Genomic DNA, 18,003 nt, shown 5'->3' with positions numbered 1-18,003 from the left:
TATATAACTGATTACCTTATTGTATTTGTGTAATTATTGTTATTTTATTCAAATAAAAGTCTTCGGTAACGACGCTACGAACTTATTCCCCAACGCAATATATACTTGTACATATGTCTCCGCGGTGAAATGTATATTAATTACAGCACATTACCCAGCGCAAGCAAATGGTCATTAATACCTTCCAGATACGTAAAACAACAAAAAACAAACCCTCCCACTCCCACGCTAGCGAATGATAAGCAAAATACTTCCGAACCAAGCAGATAAAAACATACGTAAACCAGCAAGCACAACAACAAACCAATACAACAAATTCAAATACAACTGATTTTGTTTGTCGCAAACTCGTTAAAATTAATGATATGGGCCCCCAAACCAATATTTCCGTCATTTCCTGACAGTGATGGGGCAAAGCCTACGCGTCGCTGACATGCAACAGCACAATTGAGTTAGTAAATAGCAAATGAATAAAGTGAGCAGACAGACTGACAAACAGACAGTTAGTAGATAGGCAAACAGCCAAACAACCAAACAATTGACAACTAAACAAACGAATAAAAGCCAGCTGTTGACAACAACAGCAACAACAGTGATTCCTGGTGCTGCTGCTGTTACTGAGGCAGCGAGTCGAAACAATTTTAGTCTATTAATCAAAAGTTAAATGGAATATCGTCGTTACGAATGCGCACAAACACTATGCATGTATGTGTGTGTGTGTGTGCGTGTGAGTGAATGTATCCACACATACACACCCAAGTAAGCTTAGAAAACATTTTCTTTTTAATTTATCAATAGTGGCTGTCTGCTGTTTCAGTTTCTCGCAAACTTTAAAAAATGCATTCAAATGTATTTAGGCACACACACACATACATACTATACTACATATATACAGTGCAGTTACGATTTAATGCAATGCTCTGCTCAAGCTAGTTTTACCCATTCACACATACACATGAGTTTATGGCTGTGGTGACGGCATTAGCGCTGCGGCTTTTACGATCCGTCGCTGCCATCGTTTACGGAACAATTGAGTTGATTTTGTGCTTAATAACACTTCAAAAAATATATAAAAAAATAACATAAAAAAAGAATAAAAAAAAAATTAAATAAAAAAATAAAATATATTAAAAAAAAAAATTAAATAAAAAAATAAAAAAAATCGAAAGCGAAAACATTGAGAAGTCTTGCGTCCAAATACCAAATAAGGTGAGTGACAACTGTCTAGTGACAACTGAGCTGAGCAATTTGTCGGTAGGTTGGCATGCATCGCGTTTTTATGTATGTAAGCGAATTTATTCATATTCTAGTTTCTTTTTTCTTTTTTCATTTATGAATATTAAATTTATGCTATGCTAATTTGTTAAGCAACGTGAATGTGTAACAACTTAGAGAGGTTTCATTGCGCAAGTGGGTATGAATTGTTGAAGAAGTGTAGAAAATAAAATTCGATTGCATAATGCATTATGGGAGTAAGAAAAAATGTATGTGGTTATACAACTAGAAAAATATATATAAAAAGAAATTAAAAAAAAAAATATATAAAAAGAAATTAAAAAATATATATATAAAAACATAGAATTAAAATAAATAAATAAAAAAATAAAAAATAAATAAATAAAAAATAAATAAATAAAAAAATAAAAAATAAATAAAAAAAAAAATTTAAAAAAAATAAATAAATAAAAACAAAAAAATAAAAAACAAAATAAAAAAAAATAAATAAAAAATAAATAAAAAATAAAAAAAAAATAAAAAATAAATAAATATGGGGTTGTGCGGAAAGTAATTGTCGATTTTACATATAGACGGCGTTGATAATTGTTTTGAACAGCTTGTGACTATTTATTTTAATTTTTTCTTTTGACAGTTATTAGCTGCCACTTTTAGCTTGCGTAAGAAAAATAATATAAAAAGTGCGCGTAATTTTGTTTATATTTGTTTGTTTGACGTCAATTTTAATATGGAGCCCACAAAAAGGCATTTTCGTGTTATTTTACTTTATTATTTCCATAAAGGAAAAAGAGAAGGTTGCTAAAAGGTTGCGTGATTTATATGGTGATAAAGCCTTAAAAGGAAGACAGTGTTGAAATTGGTTTATCAAATTCCGTTCTGAAGATTCTTCACTTAAAGATGAGCCACGTTCAGGTCGGCCAAGTGATGTCAATGAAGACGTTATCAAGGCCTTAACCGAATTGGATCGTCATGTAATTTTGCGTGAGATTGGAGAAAAGTTAAATATACCAAAATCAACCGGTCATGAGCGTATAAAGAGTCTTGGACTGGTAAAAAAGCTTGCTATTTGGGTATCACATGAGTTGAAAGAAATTCATTTAACAAACCGAATCAACGCTTGTGATATGTATCTTAAACGCAATGAAGTCGATCCGTTTTTGAAGCGGATTATCGCTGGCGATCAAAAATGGATTGTTTACAATAACGTCAATCGAAAACGATCATGGTCAAAGCATGATGAAGCGCCACAAACCGCTTCAAAGACTGATATTCACCAAAAGAAGATTATGCTGTCCGTTTGGTGGGACTGGAAGTGTGTGGTATATTTTGCGCTGCCTCAAAGGAACCAAACGATTAATTCAGTTGGCTACTGCCAACAATTGGACAAATTGAATACAACCATCAATGAGAAGCGACAAGAATTGATCAATCGTAAAGGTGTCATATTTTATCAGGACAACGCTAGACCGCATACATCTTTGGTCACTCGTCAAAAACTGACAGAGCTTGGCTGGGAACTTTTGATGCATTCACCATATAGCCCTGATCTTGCACCGTCAGACTACCATTTGTTTCGGTCTTTGCAGAACTTCTTAAATTTTACCATTTTGGCAATGACGAGGCTATAAAAATCGCACTTGGTTCAGTTTTTTTGAAAATTAAGGCCAGAAGTTCTATGAGCGCAAAATAATGAATTTGCCGGAAAGATGGCAAAACGTTATCGAACAAAATGGAAAATATATAACTGATTAAAGTTCATTCTTAGTTTTAATAAAAATATAATTACTTTCTTTTAAAAAAGAGTCAATTTCTTGCCGGACAACCCAATAAAATAAATATATAAATAAATAAATAAAAACAAAAATAAAAAAATGTTTGCAAATGTACACAGCTGCAGTAATAAAAAAGATCGCTGCAGATACATTCGTGGCCACGCAAACCTTCTTTCTTTTGATCTACGCAAGAGTATATTTAAAATGGAAGTGCAAATATTGACAAATGTATTTGAGAAATTTGTGAGAAATCGTGCGTTGAACACAACGACTGAAAAAATGTGCGCTAAATATAAGCAATTAATTCGTGATCAAAAATTTATTATTTTTACTTTAGAAAAATAACGAGTGCCTTTTCGCGAGATAGCAAGAAAACAGTAATAACTGCCGCGCAAAGCCACTTTTGTCTAAAAAAAAATAAGACTCCTTCGGTTGGAATGGGTAAAATCGCACCGTAACTTGACCTTGAAGCAATGGAAAATGGTAATTTGGCCGGGTGAAAGCAAATTTAATTTGCACTGGAACGACCATTTACCGTATGCCCGTTGATTTGCAGGGGAACGCTCTAAGGAAAGTTGTGTGACGAGAGCGGTTATGCATTCTGAAAGCTTAATGGTGTGCGCATGCGTTTCTTTCTATATGTATAGGAAGATGTTGTATCCACTTGTGTCGTTTCCGTCGAAAAGAGCCCATCTTTCGGGACGACTTCGAACCATGTCGTGGAACAACACCACAAATGGCACATGGAGCTCGCCAAACACATAAAAGAAGTGTACGTGCCAAATATTTTTTTAATTTTTTTATACGGATCCTCTATCAAAAACTTATTTTAATGTTAATGTATTTAACATTTTTTATATATTTATATTTTTACAGACTATGGAGTAGGATTCCCTTGCCTTAATCTCAGATTGGGCTTTTTGCTTTTTTGTTGTTTTTGTGATAACTGCTATCAATAATATAAGATTAAGATTGTTTAAGTTCCAGCTAAAAATGTGTGCTTGGTGTGAGAATTTATTTTTTAAAAATGGAAAACAGTTCACATCATTCCAATGGTTATTATATAGCATTAAATACAAAATACAAATAAAAACAGAATACATACATAAAATTAAAAAAGAATACAATACATAAAAAATTAAAAAAAAAAAATTAAAACGAAAATTAAACAAAAATTAGAAAAAAAAAAAACAATTATATAAAAGTAATTAAATTAAATAAAATTAAATTAAATTAAATTAAAAAAAAATCCTTATAACATTAAAACAGAAAAGTCCTTAAAAAAGATATAAAAAATTAAAAAAGCGTAAATATTAAAAATTGCAGAAAAACTCAAACACAAATTGCATAAACCCTAAAAGAATTAAGTTCATAACAAATTACAAAAAATAATTCATAAAAAATTAAAAAAGAAAAATTTTCTAAAAATTTAAAATTCCATTAAAACTAAACACACAAAATTCTATAAAAACTACAAAAACAAATCGCATAACAAAAAAAAAATGGAAAAAATTAGATGGAAAAAAAAAATTCATCAAAATTTCCATTATTATTAAACAAAAAGTGCATAAAAATTTACAAAAAATTTATGAAAAATAAAAAATCATAAAATGCCTAAAACAGTTAACAAAAACTTCCACAAAAAATTAAAATAAAATTGCATAAAAAAATATATAAAAATTTAATAACAAATTAAAAAAATTCCATAAAAAATAACAAAAAATTTATAAAAATAAAAAATATATAATAATTACTTACAAATTTAAAAAACAAATTCATAAAAATCAAAACAAAACTCCATAAAAATTAAAAAAAAAAAAAATTTTTTCTTAACCCATTTGCATCTTCGTTCGAAAGGCGGGATGTACTCGAAAATTCTACGCTCTCCACTGATCGTCTGTACATAATACCTTGCGTCGGCAAGACTTCTTACTGTTTATTCTAATGAAAAAGAATGCTTCAGGATTACCGAAATTATTTAGTTTCCTCAAACTTCAATAACTTTATTCCGCTCTTGGTAATAAGAGAGAGTTTTTGTTCGCGGGTTATTCCGTCAAATGAGGCACAACATTTTTTTTTATTAAATAAATAAAAAAAAAAAATATTAGCATTTTTATAACCTTTTTCTTTTTTTTATCAACTTCAAATTTTTTACAATCACCAAAATTCTTGCATCTTTTTGCTAATTGCGCTATTTTTATACCCGCTTGTGCAAGGAGTAATTCGGAAAAATATTGAGATATTTTTATCAAACTCGATTTACAGATTAGCCTTGGTGGATTAGCGTAGAAAATACCCACATTTCATACGGCGGTGATTTTCAGAAGTTTAAAAAGTGTAATGTGGTGGCGGTTGCCGTAGCCGAATGGACTGGTGCGTGACAACCATTTGGAGTTCAGAGAGAACTTAGGTTCGATTCTCGCTGAACGACCAAAATGAAGAAAAACTTTTTTCTAATAGCGGTCGGCAGGCGATGGCAAGCCTCCTCAGAAATAGACTCTGCCATCAAAAAGCTCCTCATAAAAATATCTGCTGCTCGGAGTCGGCGTGAAACTGTTTGTGGCACAACATCAAGACGCACACCACAAATAGGAGCTCTCCCAAACACTCAAAACGGGTGTATGCGCAATAAATATATAGGAGGACAAACTGCTCAAACTTAGATGTATTTTCTTGTTTTATAATTTTTTTTTATTATTTATTAGTTTTTTTTTTTTTTTTGTATTAAAATTCATATATTTGCCTATGTATTTGCATATGCATTTAATTAAAAAACTCTTCCTAGAACTTTAGTCCTGCCTCTGCGAATTGCATTTTATCTGAATACCAAAAATTCTAAAAATGAAAGAGATGTGGCAACAAGCAGGCCCACCCTGCATCTCTTCCATGTAATAATTTGTGTAGAGTTTTAATTGGAATATTTTATATGCTCTCATGCGAGCGACATTGAAAAATTATTAAAAAAAAGTAAACACATACTTTTAAGTAAAAGTTTGTACTCATTGGCCTTTTCAGCCCCAAATCAAGAAAATGCAAAGCGCGTTTCCAGTATATCAAACAAATCTTATTGGTTAAAATTTTTAACTGCTTTATTAGATTTTTAACAATGCGCTGTTGCATGTTGCAGCAATGGCCGAACTCATCGCGCGTACATTGTCCGCAAAAATGTGAAAATGAAAATATTCGAAGGTACTAAAAATTTTTAATTGAAATTCATAACAATTCAATCAATCTCCAACAGAAAACTTTTTGTTCCATAGAAATTGAAGTCCGAAAGGTAGTATAAAAATTGTATTGTTTATAAAAAAAATACCACTTTTACATTAATAACCAAATTGCGTTTGTAAAAATTGATAAAGACGTTCGGTTCGTCAACTTTTTCTGCAAATTTGAATGCAATTCGCGTTCACTTCCACTGCACCGTTCATAACGGGCGCTACTTTTAGCAAAACAATACCGCGAAATACAACGCAAAATAATTTAATACATTTTTTTTTTTTGTTGTTTTTCGAATCTTAAATTTGGGTTCATATTTTTCACCACAACAGCCTGTTAAGAGCGGTAAAACAGCGGTCACTAAGTGATGGCTTTTATTCTTCTACAGTGGGTGGAGTGTACAGTTAAGAAAATTCCACGCAGCTAATTTCACGCTTGTGTGCTTGCTTTCCCAGTGCCATTGAAAATTGTGATAAAAAACAGTTAATTGAAATAAAATAGGCTTTCTCAAATGCGCTATGACAGAAGAAAAATTTGAAACTGAATAAGTGTGCAACAGGTCAGCTGACTAGGAACCACCGGAGCGACCCGGATTTATATTCGCCCAAGAACTCTCACTCCAGCAGCTTCCCACAAAGAGTATAAAAAAGGGAGAAAATTCAAAATGTATGGAAAAACATGTCAACATTCTCTATCGCATCCAAGCTTGAAACGCTAATATGCTGGCGAAAAGTTTAAGCTTTAAAATTAGTTTTAAATTATCCCTGCTTAATTAATCAAACTCAAAATAAAAACCAAAAAAAATTTTTGCAGGAGAACAAAATACTAGCCAGGTCTTCATTCCACATTTACTCAAGTGAAAAAAAAATCAAGTCATTACTTCACTTTAAACTCATGAAGTGCCGCTATAAAATTAAGAAATGAATTCACACTCAATGTCAGCCACACTTGCGCGCACATGAATTGGTCTCACTGCCGTTGGCCGCCGCATGGGCGCTCGGCTTGTTACACTTCTTGATAGCTCGATAAAAATCTGACAATAATCCGGCACATAAAATCCAACATTCTTTACGAATAAAAACTCTGATAAAAGGTATAGCGCTTTTTTGTTGCTTTTTTTGCGACAGCGGTGAGCAATCAATGCCAGTTGTGGTTAAAAATAGAAAAAAAAATTATTGAAATTAAGCTTGCGCGCCTGCGTGCGCATGTGTGTGGGATTTATCGTTATTCGCGATCATTGTTGGCCGAAATTGTTTGTGCAAGTCTCCACTTGGGTACAGCGGCATGCGTGTGTGTGAATTCACAAAATGTTGCGAATCGCGCAAAGTCAAACGGCCGACCTTGCCGTAACACCCAAAATCAATTCCGCCTTAACAGCTTTAATTTCATTTATTCTCTCGTTCGTTTTTTTTTTTTTGCACTTAACTGCGTTGCCAAAGCTAGCGATTGTAGTTTGTATGGGCGTTAGAAATGTTGGCCAGCGATAGTGAATTGTTTTATTTTCTTTGGTTTTGTAATTTTTTTTTTTCGTTAACATTTTTCATTTATGATATAATTCTTGATCGAAGAAATTCTTTTGACTAATGGACAAAAAGACACAAAACTTGCGAAAAAAAAATTACACCATGTGTCTTAATCCCAGCGAGTTGTAATTGTCAGCAAATAATGACGGCAACATTACGCTTTGTGCAAAGTCTTAAGACCACGCGAATTTGCCTATTTGGCAGCTCGACGATTGGCATCATCCGATCGAGCGCTGTGGGCAAGTGGCTTTATAACTGTTGCTTCTTTTATTTCTTTTCTCAGCTTGCCACTTGAGTTGGCATATCTTTCGCCTTCTCAGCCCACATAGTGTATTCTATTCGGTTGATTTTCTGATTTCCGCTGACGCTTATTTCAGTTTCGAAGCAATTTTTTTGAGGTGAGGAAATAAGACCAGTGAGCTTTTTAGCGGTAGCGCTATTACTGCATGTCTTGTTGGCATCTTGTCGACACAAATTTACACTTGCAATGTTTGTATGTGTGTACTTGCATATATTTATTTATAGTTAAATATTTCCACACTATTGGCATTTGTGAGCATTGAGCGGAGGTAGGTATGCATGTTTGTGTGTGCAAATTTACATGTGTATTTGCTTGTATAATTTACATCTTGCTCGACATTCATTATGCAAATATTTGTTGTTGCATAGGCAGTTCGACAAAGGTATTTGCATACCATTGTAATTTGCAATTGCTTACTGGTGGTTTTTGCAAACAATGCAAAAAGTGTTTAAGATGATTGATGTGAATGCAAAATAAATGCACTTCAAGGTGTACAGGTGGTATGAGTAACATTTGGAGGGGATTCGAGGTGTTGAGTTAATGCAAATTGGAATAGATAACTTTACATAAATATAAAAAATAAGGGAAAAAGTAAGAAGTAAAACTCACAAAAATAAAGGCAAAAGTCAAAAGTAAAAGAAAAAAAGCAAAACACACACAACTTAAAAAACAAAACTTAAAAAAAAGTAAAAAAAAAAAAAGTAAAAAAAAAAAAAGTAAAAAAAAAAAATAAAAATAAAGTCAAAGTATAAACAAAAAAAAGTAAAAAAAAAAAATAAAAAAAAAGTCAAAGTATAAACAAAAAAAAGTAAAAAAAAAATAAAAATAAAGTCAAAGTATAAACAAAAAATAAAAACATAAAAAAAAAATAAAGTCAAAAGTATAAAAACAATTTAAAAAAATAAGGGTACAGTAAAAAAAATGAAGTCAAAAAAATGGCCGAATTACGCCGCAGTTTAGTCCAAGTCCAATATTTGAAAGAGATGATCTTTAAAAGATAAATGTCATGTATGGTTCTACTCCAAAAAAATAAAGATTTTCCTATCAATTTGAATTTTCTTTGTTTTATTTAAATTTAAAATCCAATGCCTCTAAATTGACCATCCTTTAATTTAGCTATTTGACACGTGCATCCCCTGTTAGGTGTCAAGCCGAGCAACTCCTACAAGTGAATAAATCTACGAGTACAGTTTTATGACACAGATATACATTCAGATGTTCTCTATTGCTTGGAGAGACGATCGCTTTTAGAAAAAAAAAAATATTAAACTGGTTTCGAGGCCAAATAGGTGAATAGTTAAAACACTGAAAAACTGAAGACTTGGTGATAATGAAACACTTATTTTAACTAGCACTGCAAGCAATTTAGTGGTAGTGGAAAATGCCGAATCCTGCGTAGAGAACCAACTATCTTGGGAAAATAGCCGCGTCGATTTGCTAGCAGGTATTCATTGAGTACAGTGCCCTTAGTGGAATGGGATGGTCAAGAACAGATGACAGCCCGCAGTTGTAGATCGAATCAACTTATTTTCTTGTGGAAGCACAACAAGTGAGGGTGGCGTCACAATTTCAAACGCAAAGAGTAGAAGAGTAGCAGAAGCGAGCGCGCTAAAATTTACAAGTGATTTTTTTTTTATTATATTTGCTTTTTAATGTTTGCAAAAATTTTACATACATAGATTACATTGCCTTCCAAAGCAGAAGCAGGCGCCATTTTTTAATTTTTATTTTTTTTATTTTTATTTTAATTTTATTTTATTTTAATTTGATTTTAATTTTAATTTAATTTTTTTAGTTTTGATTGGTTGGTTGGTTGGTTTAAGGGTGACCCCGCATCGGAGTGCCACATAGACCACAAGTTGGGTCCGTTGTGTTGCCCTAGAGCTCATTATGTTATATGATTTCCCCACCTAACCGAGATTTTTATTGTAGATTTTGGTCAAAGATATTAATTCGTTTCGAGAATTTGATGAGAGATTCGATTTTCAGGTTCGAGAGTACTGAAAGATTGTCAATTGTTGGATAGCCTAGAAGAGCGAGTCGACTTCTGGCTAGACCGGGACAACTGCACAGCAAATGCCTGCTCGATACTTCCTCATCTTCGTCCTCGCAGTATCTGCACAGGTCGTTTTGAGTAACCCCGAGCCGACATGCGTGAGTGCCCAAAAGGCAGTGGCCGGTGATAAGAGATATTATACGCCTTAGTTCGTGTTTCGAAAGACTTATAAGGGTTTTTGTCTGTTTCAGATTGTAGGATGGCCAGATTTGTCTGGTCGTAACGCAAGTAGTTTCCACTCGCCACCTCCGATCAGCAATGCTGTGAAATTGTCGATCAATGAGCAATTTACATGTTGAGAGCGGAATGTGGATTGTGGGTAAGTTACTAACATTGGATTGCGCAGCTCCAGCTCTCGCGAGCTCATCAGCTTTGCAGTTACCTTCGAATCCACTGTGACCCGGTATCCAGATAACTTGGACAGAATTCTGAACACTTATCTCGTTAAGAGATAAGAGACAGGATCGAACCACATCTGAGTGGGTATAAGAGGAGCTGAGCGCTCGAACGGCCGCTTGACTGTCGATGAAAAAGCGGATATCCTCTGGTGATATTCTATTTTCTAAGTTAGTTAGTTTTGATTAATTTTATTTTTTTAATTTTAATTTTATTTTATTTTTATAATTTTAATTTAATTTTTTTAATTTTGATTAATTTAATTTTTTTAATTTTAATTTTATTTACAAATTCAAATTCACAAAATTTATGTCATAAGCGCTTCCAGAGTATTTAAGTAAACTAAATGACGATTAAAACTGTAACACCCAGTCATTAAGGTAAATAACTACAACAGACAAGACTAAAAGTGACATAGAAGAGGCAGATAAAAAGGAAAGTTCAACTAATCGATTTAAGTTTACACTTTAATGCTTTGGTGAGCACACGACACAAACACACACACATACATACATACAACTAAAGACGTATACATATGTGTGTACAATCCAATAGCAGGGCTTCAAATCAGTCAACTATGAAATCAAGAAAAAAGCAAAATAGACGCAGCTTAAGACAATACAAATTTTGTTGCGGTTTGGAATGTGCACAAAGAAATAGAAAAAAGTAAATCACGTTTTATGCTGATAGCAGACTCGTGCGAGTAAACCTGCAACAAACACAGCCGACACATAACTACATAAGCGGTGTGTGCATGTAAAACATGAAAAGATGAGCGCTTACTGAGCACAAACTGTTACAGTGGAAAAGTAGATAAAAACAGAAACGAAAAATCCAAAAAAAGGTAACAAAAAAAAAAAAAACAAAAATAAAGAAAAAACATCACAAAAAAATTAGGAAAAAAAAGAGTAGTAAAACTTTCGTTTTTGTTTAACGCTTTTGTTTTATGGAGTTTTTCTGCTGCGTTTTCGTTTCTTTAAAGCGGAAATTTTCTCTTTCAAAGATGACGAATGTACGTGCGTGAGTAGAGCATTTTCACATGGCAAGAAAACACAAAATGAAGCCATTATACGTGCAAGGGTATGCCAGTCAGCCAGTCAGTCAGCAGACACAGCACGGTACAAAATAAAAAACTTAATACATTTTCGTTGCTATTTTAAATGTAAAGTTGTAATATTTCATGCAGCTATGAAATGCTTTAAATAATATTGAGCCAATTGGGGTTTTAGACTTTTTAAATATTCATAATAAACAATAAACTTGTTTGAATTGTGGCTTTGCTTCCTTATTGTAAAAAAGCAAAGAAAAAAATATAAAAAAATAGCGACAACAAACGTTGCCCATAAGTCAACTTGTTGAATAAACACACAAACGCACGCTGCGCAAATATTTGCTTTTTGGCATTTTGACATTATTTGCATTTGCACATCTCGTGCACTGATCACAAGCTTTGTGTAGATCATCTCTGTCCGGCTGACAAGTGGGTATCGATACGATTTGCGGGCGATCAACAGACAAACAGAAACAAAAAAGCTGTTAATTCGCATGAATGCTAAACAAATATTATTGTTAGAGTTGAGCAAAGGAGTGAGTGCCACCGCCGTTGTCATTTCGTAGAGCATGAAATATTGCGGATTGAGGTGGAACGTCGAGATGAAGATTGAAATGATGCTGACGGGTTGGTTGCGCGCTTTCAAGGATTTCAGTTTAAGCAAACTGACGAGTGTCAAGAAGGCATCAATGTACCTTCAAAAGAAGATGAGCTCATTTGATCAACTGTTGAAAGTATATTTCAACATTTTTCCTCGCGTATTTGGCCCTTTAAAGCGAAGAAAAAAACGAAAAAAAAAAAAAAATTGCGGATGTGCGAAATTGAACTCTATCCAGAGTTGATAAATTTATATTCTTTAAAAAATTTATTTATACACTTTAATTGAAAATTATAACGCGCGTACACCTCTGTTACGAATTAGAAAATGCTTGAGGGACCTACAGTTTTAAGGTGACTCTGCAAAATGGCAAATGGTTTTCTATGAGAAGCTTTTACATGGCAGTAATACACTCGAATATTTGCCTGCCGAGGGGCGACCGCTAATAGAAAAAACTTTTTCTATCATTTTGATGTTTCATGCACGGAGATTCGAGCCTATGCACTCCCAAATGGTAGTCACGCACCAACTCATTCGACTACAGCGCCGAATCGTATTATTAGGCGCTCACATTTTTCATTACTATGGATACTGAAAAAATTTCGTAATTTTTTTCTAAGAAACGTTCATAGCTTTTATAAAGGTGCCACGGAAAAATATTAAAAAAATAAAAAATAAAAAAATAAAAACAAAAAAATATTTAAAAAAAAATTAAAAAAAGAAAATTTTTAATTAAAAAAATTAAAAAGAATAAAAAAATTAAAAAGAATAAAAAAATTAAAAAGAAATTAATTTTTTATTAAAAAAAATCAAAAAAATAGTTTTTAATTAAAAAATCAAAAAAAAAAATTGTTTAATTAAAGAAAGCAAAAAATTAATAAATTAAAAACATCATAAAATTAATTAAAAAAAAATCAAAAAATTAATTAATTAATAAATTAAAAAAAGTTAAAAAAATTTATTAAAAAAAATGTATTTGAATTATTTTTTATTAATTTCGAAATTGTTCATTAATTTTTGTTTAATAATGCTCAAAGGAAATCTTGGCATTTTTCTTTCAAAATGAGACATAACTTTTTATGGAGAAAGATTTTTTTATCACGTAAAAAAGTTTTTTACAAACAAATTTGGATGATGTTGCACCACTTTGTATAATTATCGCATGGATCCCCTGTTAGGTGTTTGGCCATGCATCAACTGCAAATTGTAGTGTGCAGTGCATCTTGTTTTCTGACCTACAGTTGTATGCCACTTTCGAATTGAAGATTTTTTTCGCTATGAGAAAATTTTTCATGACAAAAACTAACTCCGCGGCTTGCCATTTTCTGCCGAGAGGTGTGACCGCAATTAGAAAAAATTTTTTTTAACACTTGCTACTTCATACCTACAGTGGGTTTCGAACCCGCGCCCTATCGAATTGTAGTCGCACAACGCAAAAACGCATTCGGCTACGACGGCCGATAAAAAACTTTCTTGGGAAAAATTAAACAAACTGGTTTATGAAGTTGATTAAAAAGCTAATTGCTTTATCATCACCAGTTCAAATGAAGTCCTTCGCCTAATTAGTAATTCTCAAATACATACAAGTACACACATGCATACATGAATATGTATTTTAGCAACGCATTGTATGCGCATAAACGTTGGGCGTACCCGCCTTGAACCAACAAGTTGAAGGAAAGCAACGATTGCACCTCAAATAAGTAATGAAATAAATAAATACAATATAACGGTGAGTAAGTAAACCCACTCGTATAAAGTAAACACAAGCAAGCACAAATATAAGTAAGCCAGCGCAGCGAAAGAACTTTAATTAAAAAAAAAAAATAAAAATAACAATTAATAAAAAAATAAAAAAAACTCATTGAAAACAGCAAACGTTTAGTAAAACATTGCTACAATTTGCCACGATATCGCAGCAGGCATCGAGAAAAGAAAACAGTTGGCAACGAATATAAAAAAAACTCAAATACTAAGCTTGAAAAAGTTATGAACTACAAAAAATAAAAAAAAAACAGCTCGACTTCAATACTCTATGAATCATAACATTGTAACGGTTGATTAATATGCGGTTTTGCCTTTTGCGCTGGCAATTAAGAAATTCTCCTCCACTGTGTGTTAAGGGCCAATGTAAGTGGGTATACACACATAACAGCCTGCTGAGGTGGTGTCAGAGGTGTCATAATTGCGAGGCGATTAGATATCGTAAAAATGTAAATTGACAAGTGTTGCATGATCGCGCCTTTGCACATTGCACAGATGCATTGTTGGCATAACCAAGCGAATACGTTGTTGCCGCCTTGTAGTGCGAATGCAATGACAAAAAAACAAAAAAAAGAACAGAACGCGCTGTCGATTGCAACAACAACAATAACTGTCACTTAAGAATGAATTTAAATGATGAATTGTCGCAGCAAAAAATGGCGAGGAAAAAATTGATAGAAATTGTAACAAACCTATGTGGATATGTGTTGCTGCAAGCTGCTGACGTCTGTACTGAGTTGCCTGATTGACTGACTGGTTGGCTATTAGTCGTTTGCACATTTTTGGTATTTCTACGGAATATTAAAATGAAATAAATCAAAATGAAGTAAGAAATGTGTAGCAATAAAAACTAGCATGCAAGTGTGTATGTGTGAGTTTATATGCGTATGTGTATGTGTGTGTGTGTGTGTGTGTGTTCATGTATATGTGCATGTAGAAACAATACAAAAACGCCCAAGTAATAAGACTCTATCAAGATTTATTTAATCAAAGTTTTTTGTTGCTCTAATAAACAGCACAAAATAGCCACTGGTTGGCAGCAGCTCAGTTTCCCCATTTGATTTGGTGGCTAAATTAATGATTGAATTGTCGCCTGATGACATGCAAATATTTATTTGTTGCATAAATAGACTTAAGTTGAGCAACAAGTTTTGCGTTTATTTCATTGGCTGTCATTTATTGTGTTATTATACTTATTCAGAGAATAATAAAATAATGATTTTTGTGAATTGTGCAGAAATACAGCAGCAAATGAAAATAATAATATACTAGGAAGCACAAATTAAAAAATAATAATAATAATGAGAGTGAAAAATGAAATAATAATAAAGATGAAACAAAAAAGTATAATAAGAAAATTACAATAAAAATTACAATTAAAAAAATAATCAAAATAAAAATTAAAAAAATAATCAAAATAAAAATTAAAAAAATAATTATAATAATGAAAATGAAATAATGATAAAGAGGGGAAAAAAATCATAAAAACAAATTACATTACAATAAAAAATTACAAAAAAACAATACAAATTAAAAAGAAAAACAATAAAATAAAAGTTAAAAAAATAATAATAAAAATTAAAACTAATAACAAAACTTAATACAACAACAAAAAAATATTATAAATTAAGAAATAATACTCAATAAAAAATAACAATAAAAAAATTTAATAATAATAAAGAAAAATAATAATAATAATAGAAATTAAATACCATAAAAAAGCAGATTGCGAAACATTAGCGACACTTCGTAATCTTAAACCATTTATTTAATTTGGCTACTTGACTGCTTATTATTCTATTTTTAATTTTTTTTAATTTTTTCGTTTCGTTTTTTGTTTCTTTTTTTGCGTTTATTTTATTGTCTGTCAATGATTCTGCTATTATACTACTTATTAAAAGATTAATAAAATGATTTTCATGCATTGTTAGAAAATACAGCAGAAAATGTAAACAAAACTAGAAAAAAAAAAATTACAAAAACAAAATACACAAAAAAACGATACAAAAAAAAATATAATTAAAAATTATAAAAATTCAAATATTACAAAACAAAAAAACAAATGATATAAAATACAAAAATAAAAAATAAAAATTAAAACAAAATATATATAAACTAAAAAAATAAAAACCTAATAATGTAACACTAAGAAAAATACAAAAATTGGAATATAATAATTAAAACTAAAAAAAAATATTAATATATATTATAATAATATAAAATAAAAAATATAAAAATTGCCAAAAATAACAAAAATTAAAAAAAAGCAATGAAATATTCAAAAATAATATTAAAAATTAAAACCAAAAATATAAAGTAAAAAAAAAAACATTTAAAACTCAAAACAAAAATTAAAAAAAAATATTAATATAAAATAAATAAAAAAAACCATAAACATTGAAAAATCATAATAATTAAAAAAAAAATATTAATATAGCATAAATGGAGAGACCATAAAAATTGAAAACTCATAATAAAAAAAATAATAATAATATAAAATAAAAAATATATAAAATACATTAAGAAATAATAATACAATAAAATTAAAAAATAATAAAATGAAAAAATAGAATAAAAAAAGTACCATAAAAATTGAAAGATCATAATAAAAAAAAATAATAATAATATACAATAATATAAAATAAAAATATATTATATACAAAAATACATTAAGAAATAATAATACAATAAAATTAAAAAATAATAAAATGAAAAAAAAACCTTAATACCATAAAAAACAGATGACGAAACATTATAGACAGTTCGTAATCTTAAACCATTAATTGTTGTTGGATGTTTATTCTTGTGTTTTGTTGTTTTTTGGTTCTTTTTAGTTATTTGTTTCCTTTATTTTTGTAGTTTTCCCCCTTTTTTGTACAGGGTGCACCATCTTTTATGTCGGTATGAAAACATTGAATAACTTTGAAAAAAACAACTGATTTGTATATGTGAGGTATTTTTATTTGGTTTGGTTATTTACAATTTATTACCTTCGCCATTTTACCATCACCTTGTCAAGCATTTCGGGTTTTATAGCGTCGATTACGTTTGTTTCGGATCCATGGTTGAAATTGTACTGAATTGACGTATCAAAAACATATACTTATGTTGAAGTCGATCGGTTGGTAACTGACAAAGTTATTCAGCGTTTACATACCGACGCACCCTGTACTTGTTTGTTTTCTATATTTTTCTTGTTTTTCCCTCTTTGTATTTTTTTTTTGTTGTTGTTTGTTTTTGGTCTAGTTTACACTGATTGGCATATTATTCCTAATTATAATTACAGATTATGTAGCAATGCAAAGTTATTAAAATCATATTTGGACTTGTACGAGGAGTACAGCATACAAAGCAAAAACGAAATAAAAAACATTTGAAAAATTCAATAATATCAAGACAAAGCTGTTGCAAAATCGCTGTTGTACAGTGTAAAGCAGCAATTGCAATTGCAGTTTGTACGCTTGTGAGCGAGCAGACACGTTTCGGGTCGGGTCGGGTCATGCATAGCACATAGACGTGCTGAGTCACTTTTAGGCCAAAAATGGTGTAAAGCTAAAGCGAAAAATGTCTACTATTGCAGAGTATACAGGGTGCAATAAGCACAGACATCATCTCGATAGTTATTTTGACTGTTGGTCATTAACATAACGTCGAGCAGGAAAATGAGTTGCTTTAACCATGAAGAGATGTTGAGAAAATTATTATTAAAACAAACCCCTTTCCAGGAATGTCATTGTCTACAAAATAATCAGCTTTCATGTCGACGGCTAGGTAAAAGGGAAGAAAGCCATTCTCACTTCAGCTCGTTCAACGTACCGGAATGAATCGGATTTCTTCCCGAAGAAGGTCTACCGCCCTCGTAAACTACCACCGTTTAGTACGCTGAACCTTCCCCATCGCCTCAAGTTTTAGTCAGTAAGAAATTTTGCAGTTTATTGACCTTTTTTTTTTTTGTTTAAATAAATAAATAAACCGACGTTTATTTCGGCTAGATATAATCAGCGCAATGGGTGGTACCATCTTAAGACCTGAACAGACCTTAAGACCCTTGGGGAGTATTTCGAGTTACCTTGAACTGAACTGAACTCGC

General features: G+C 31.3%; 1 protein-coding gene across 1 annotated transcript; it reads left to right on the top strand.

The window, feature by feature from the left end:
* Positions 1 to 1,459: 1,459 nt before the first annotated feature.
* Positions 1,460 to 2,864, top strand: LOC128855850 (histone-lysine N-methyltransferase SETMAR-like). Its single transcript, XM_054091062.1, has 2 exons — positions 1,460 to 1,472; positions 2,134 to 2,864. Exons 1-2 carry the CDS (start codon positions 1,460 to 1,462, stop codon positions 2,862 to 2,864), a joined length of 744 nt encoding a protein of 247 aa, XP_053947037.1.
* The last annotated feature ends 15,139 nt before the right edge of the window (positions 2,865 to 18,003 follow it).

Source organism: Anastrepha ludens, chromosome 2 (assembly GCF_028408465.1).
Source record: "Anastrepha ludens isolate Willacy chromosome 2, idAnaLude1.1, whole genome shotgun sequence".
In the NCBI taxonomy this organism is placed as follows: Eukaryota; Metazoa; Arthropoda; class Insecta; order Diptera; family Tephritidae; genus Anastrepha; species Anastrepha ludens.
Note: the sequence above shows the minus strand (reverse complement) of the source record. Positions and strands in the feature narration are given on the sequence as shown.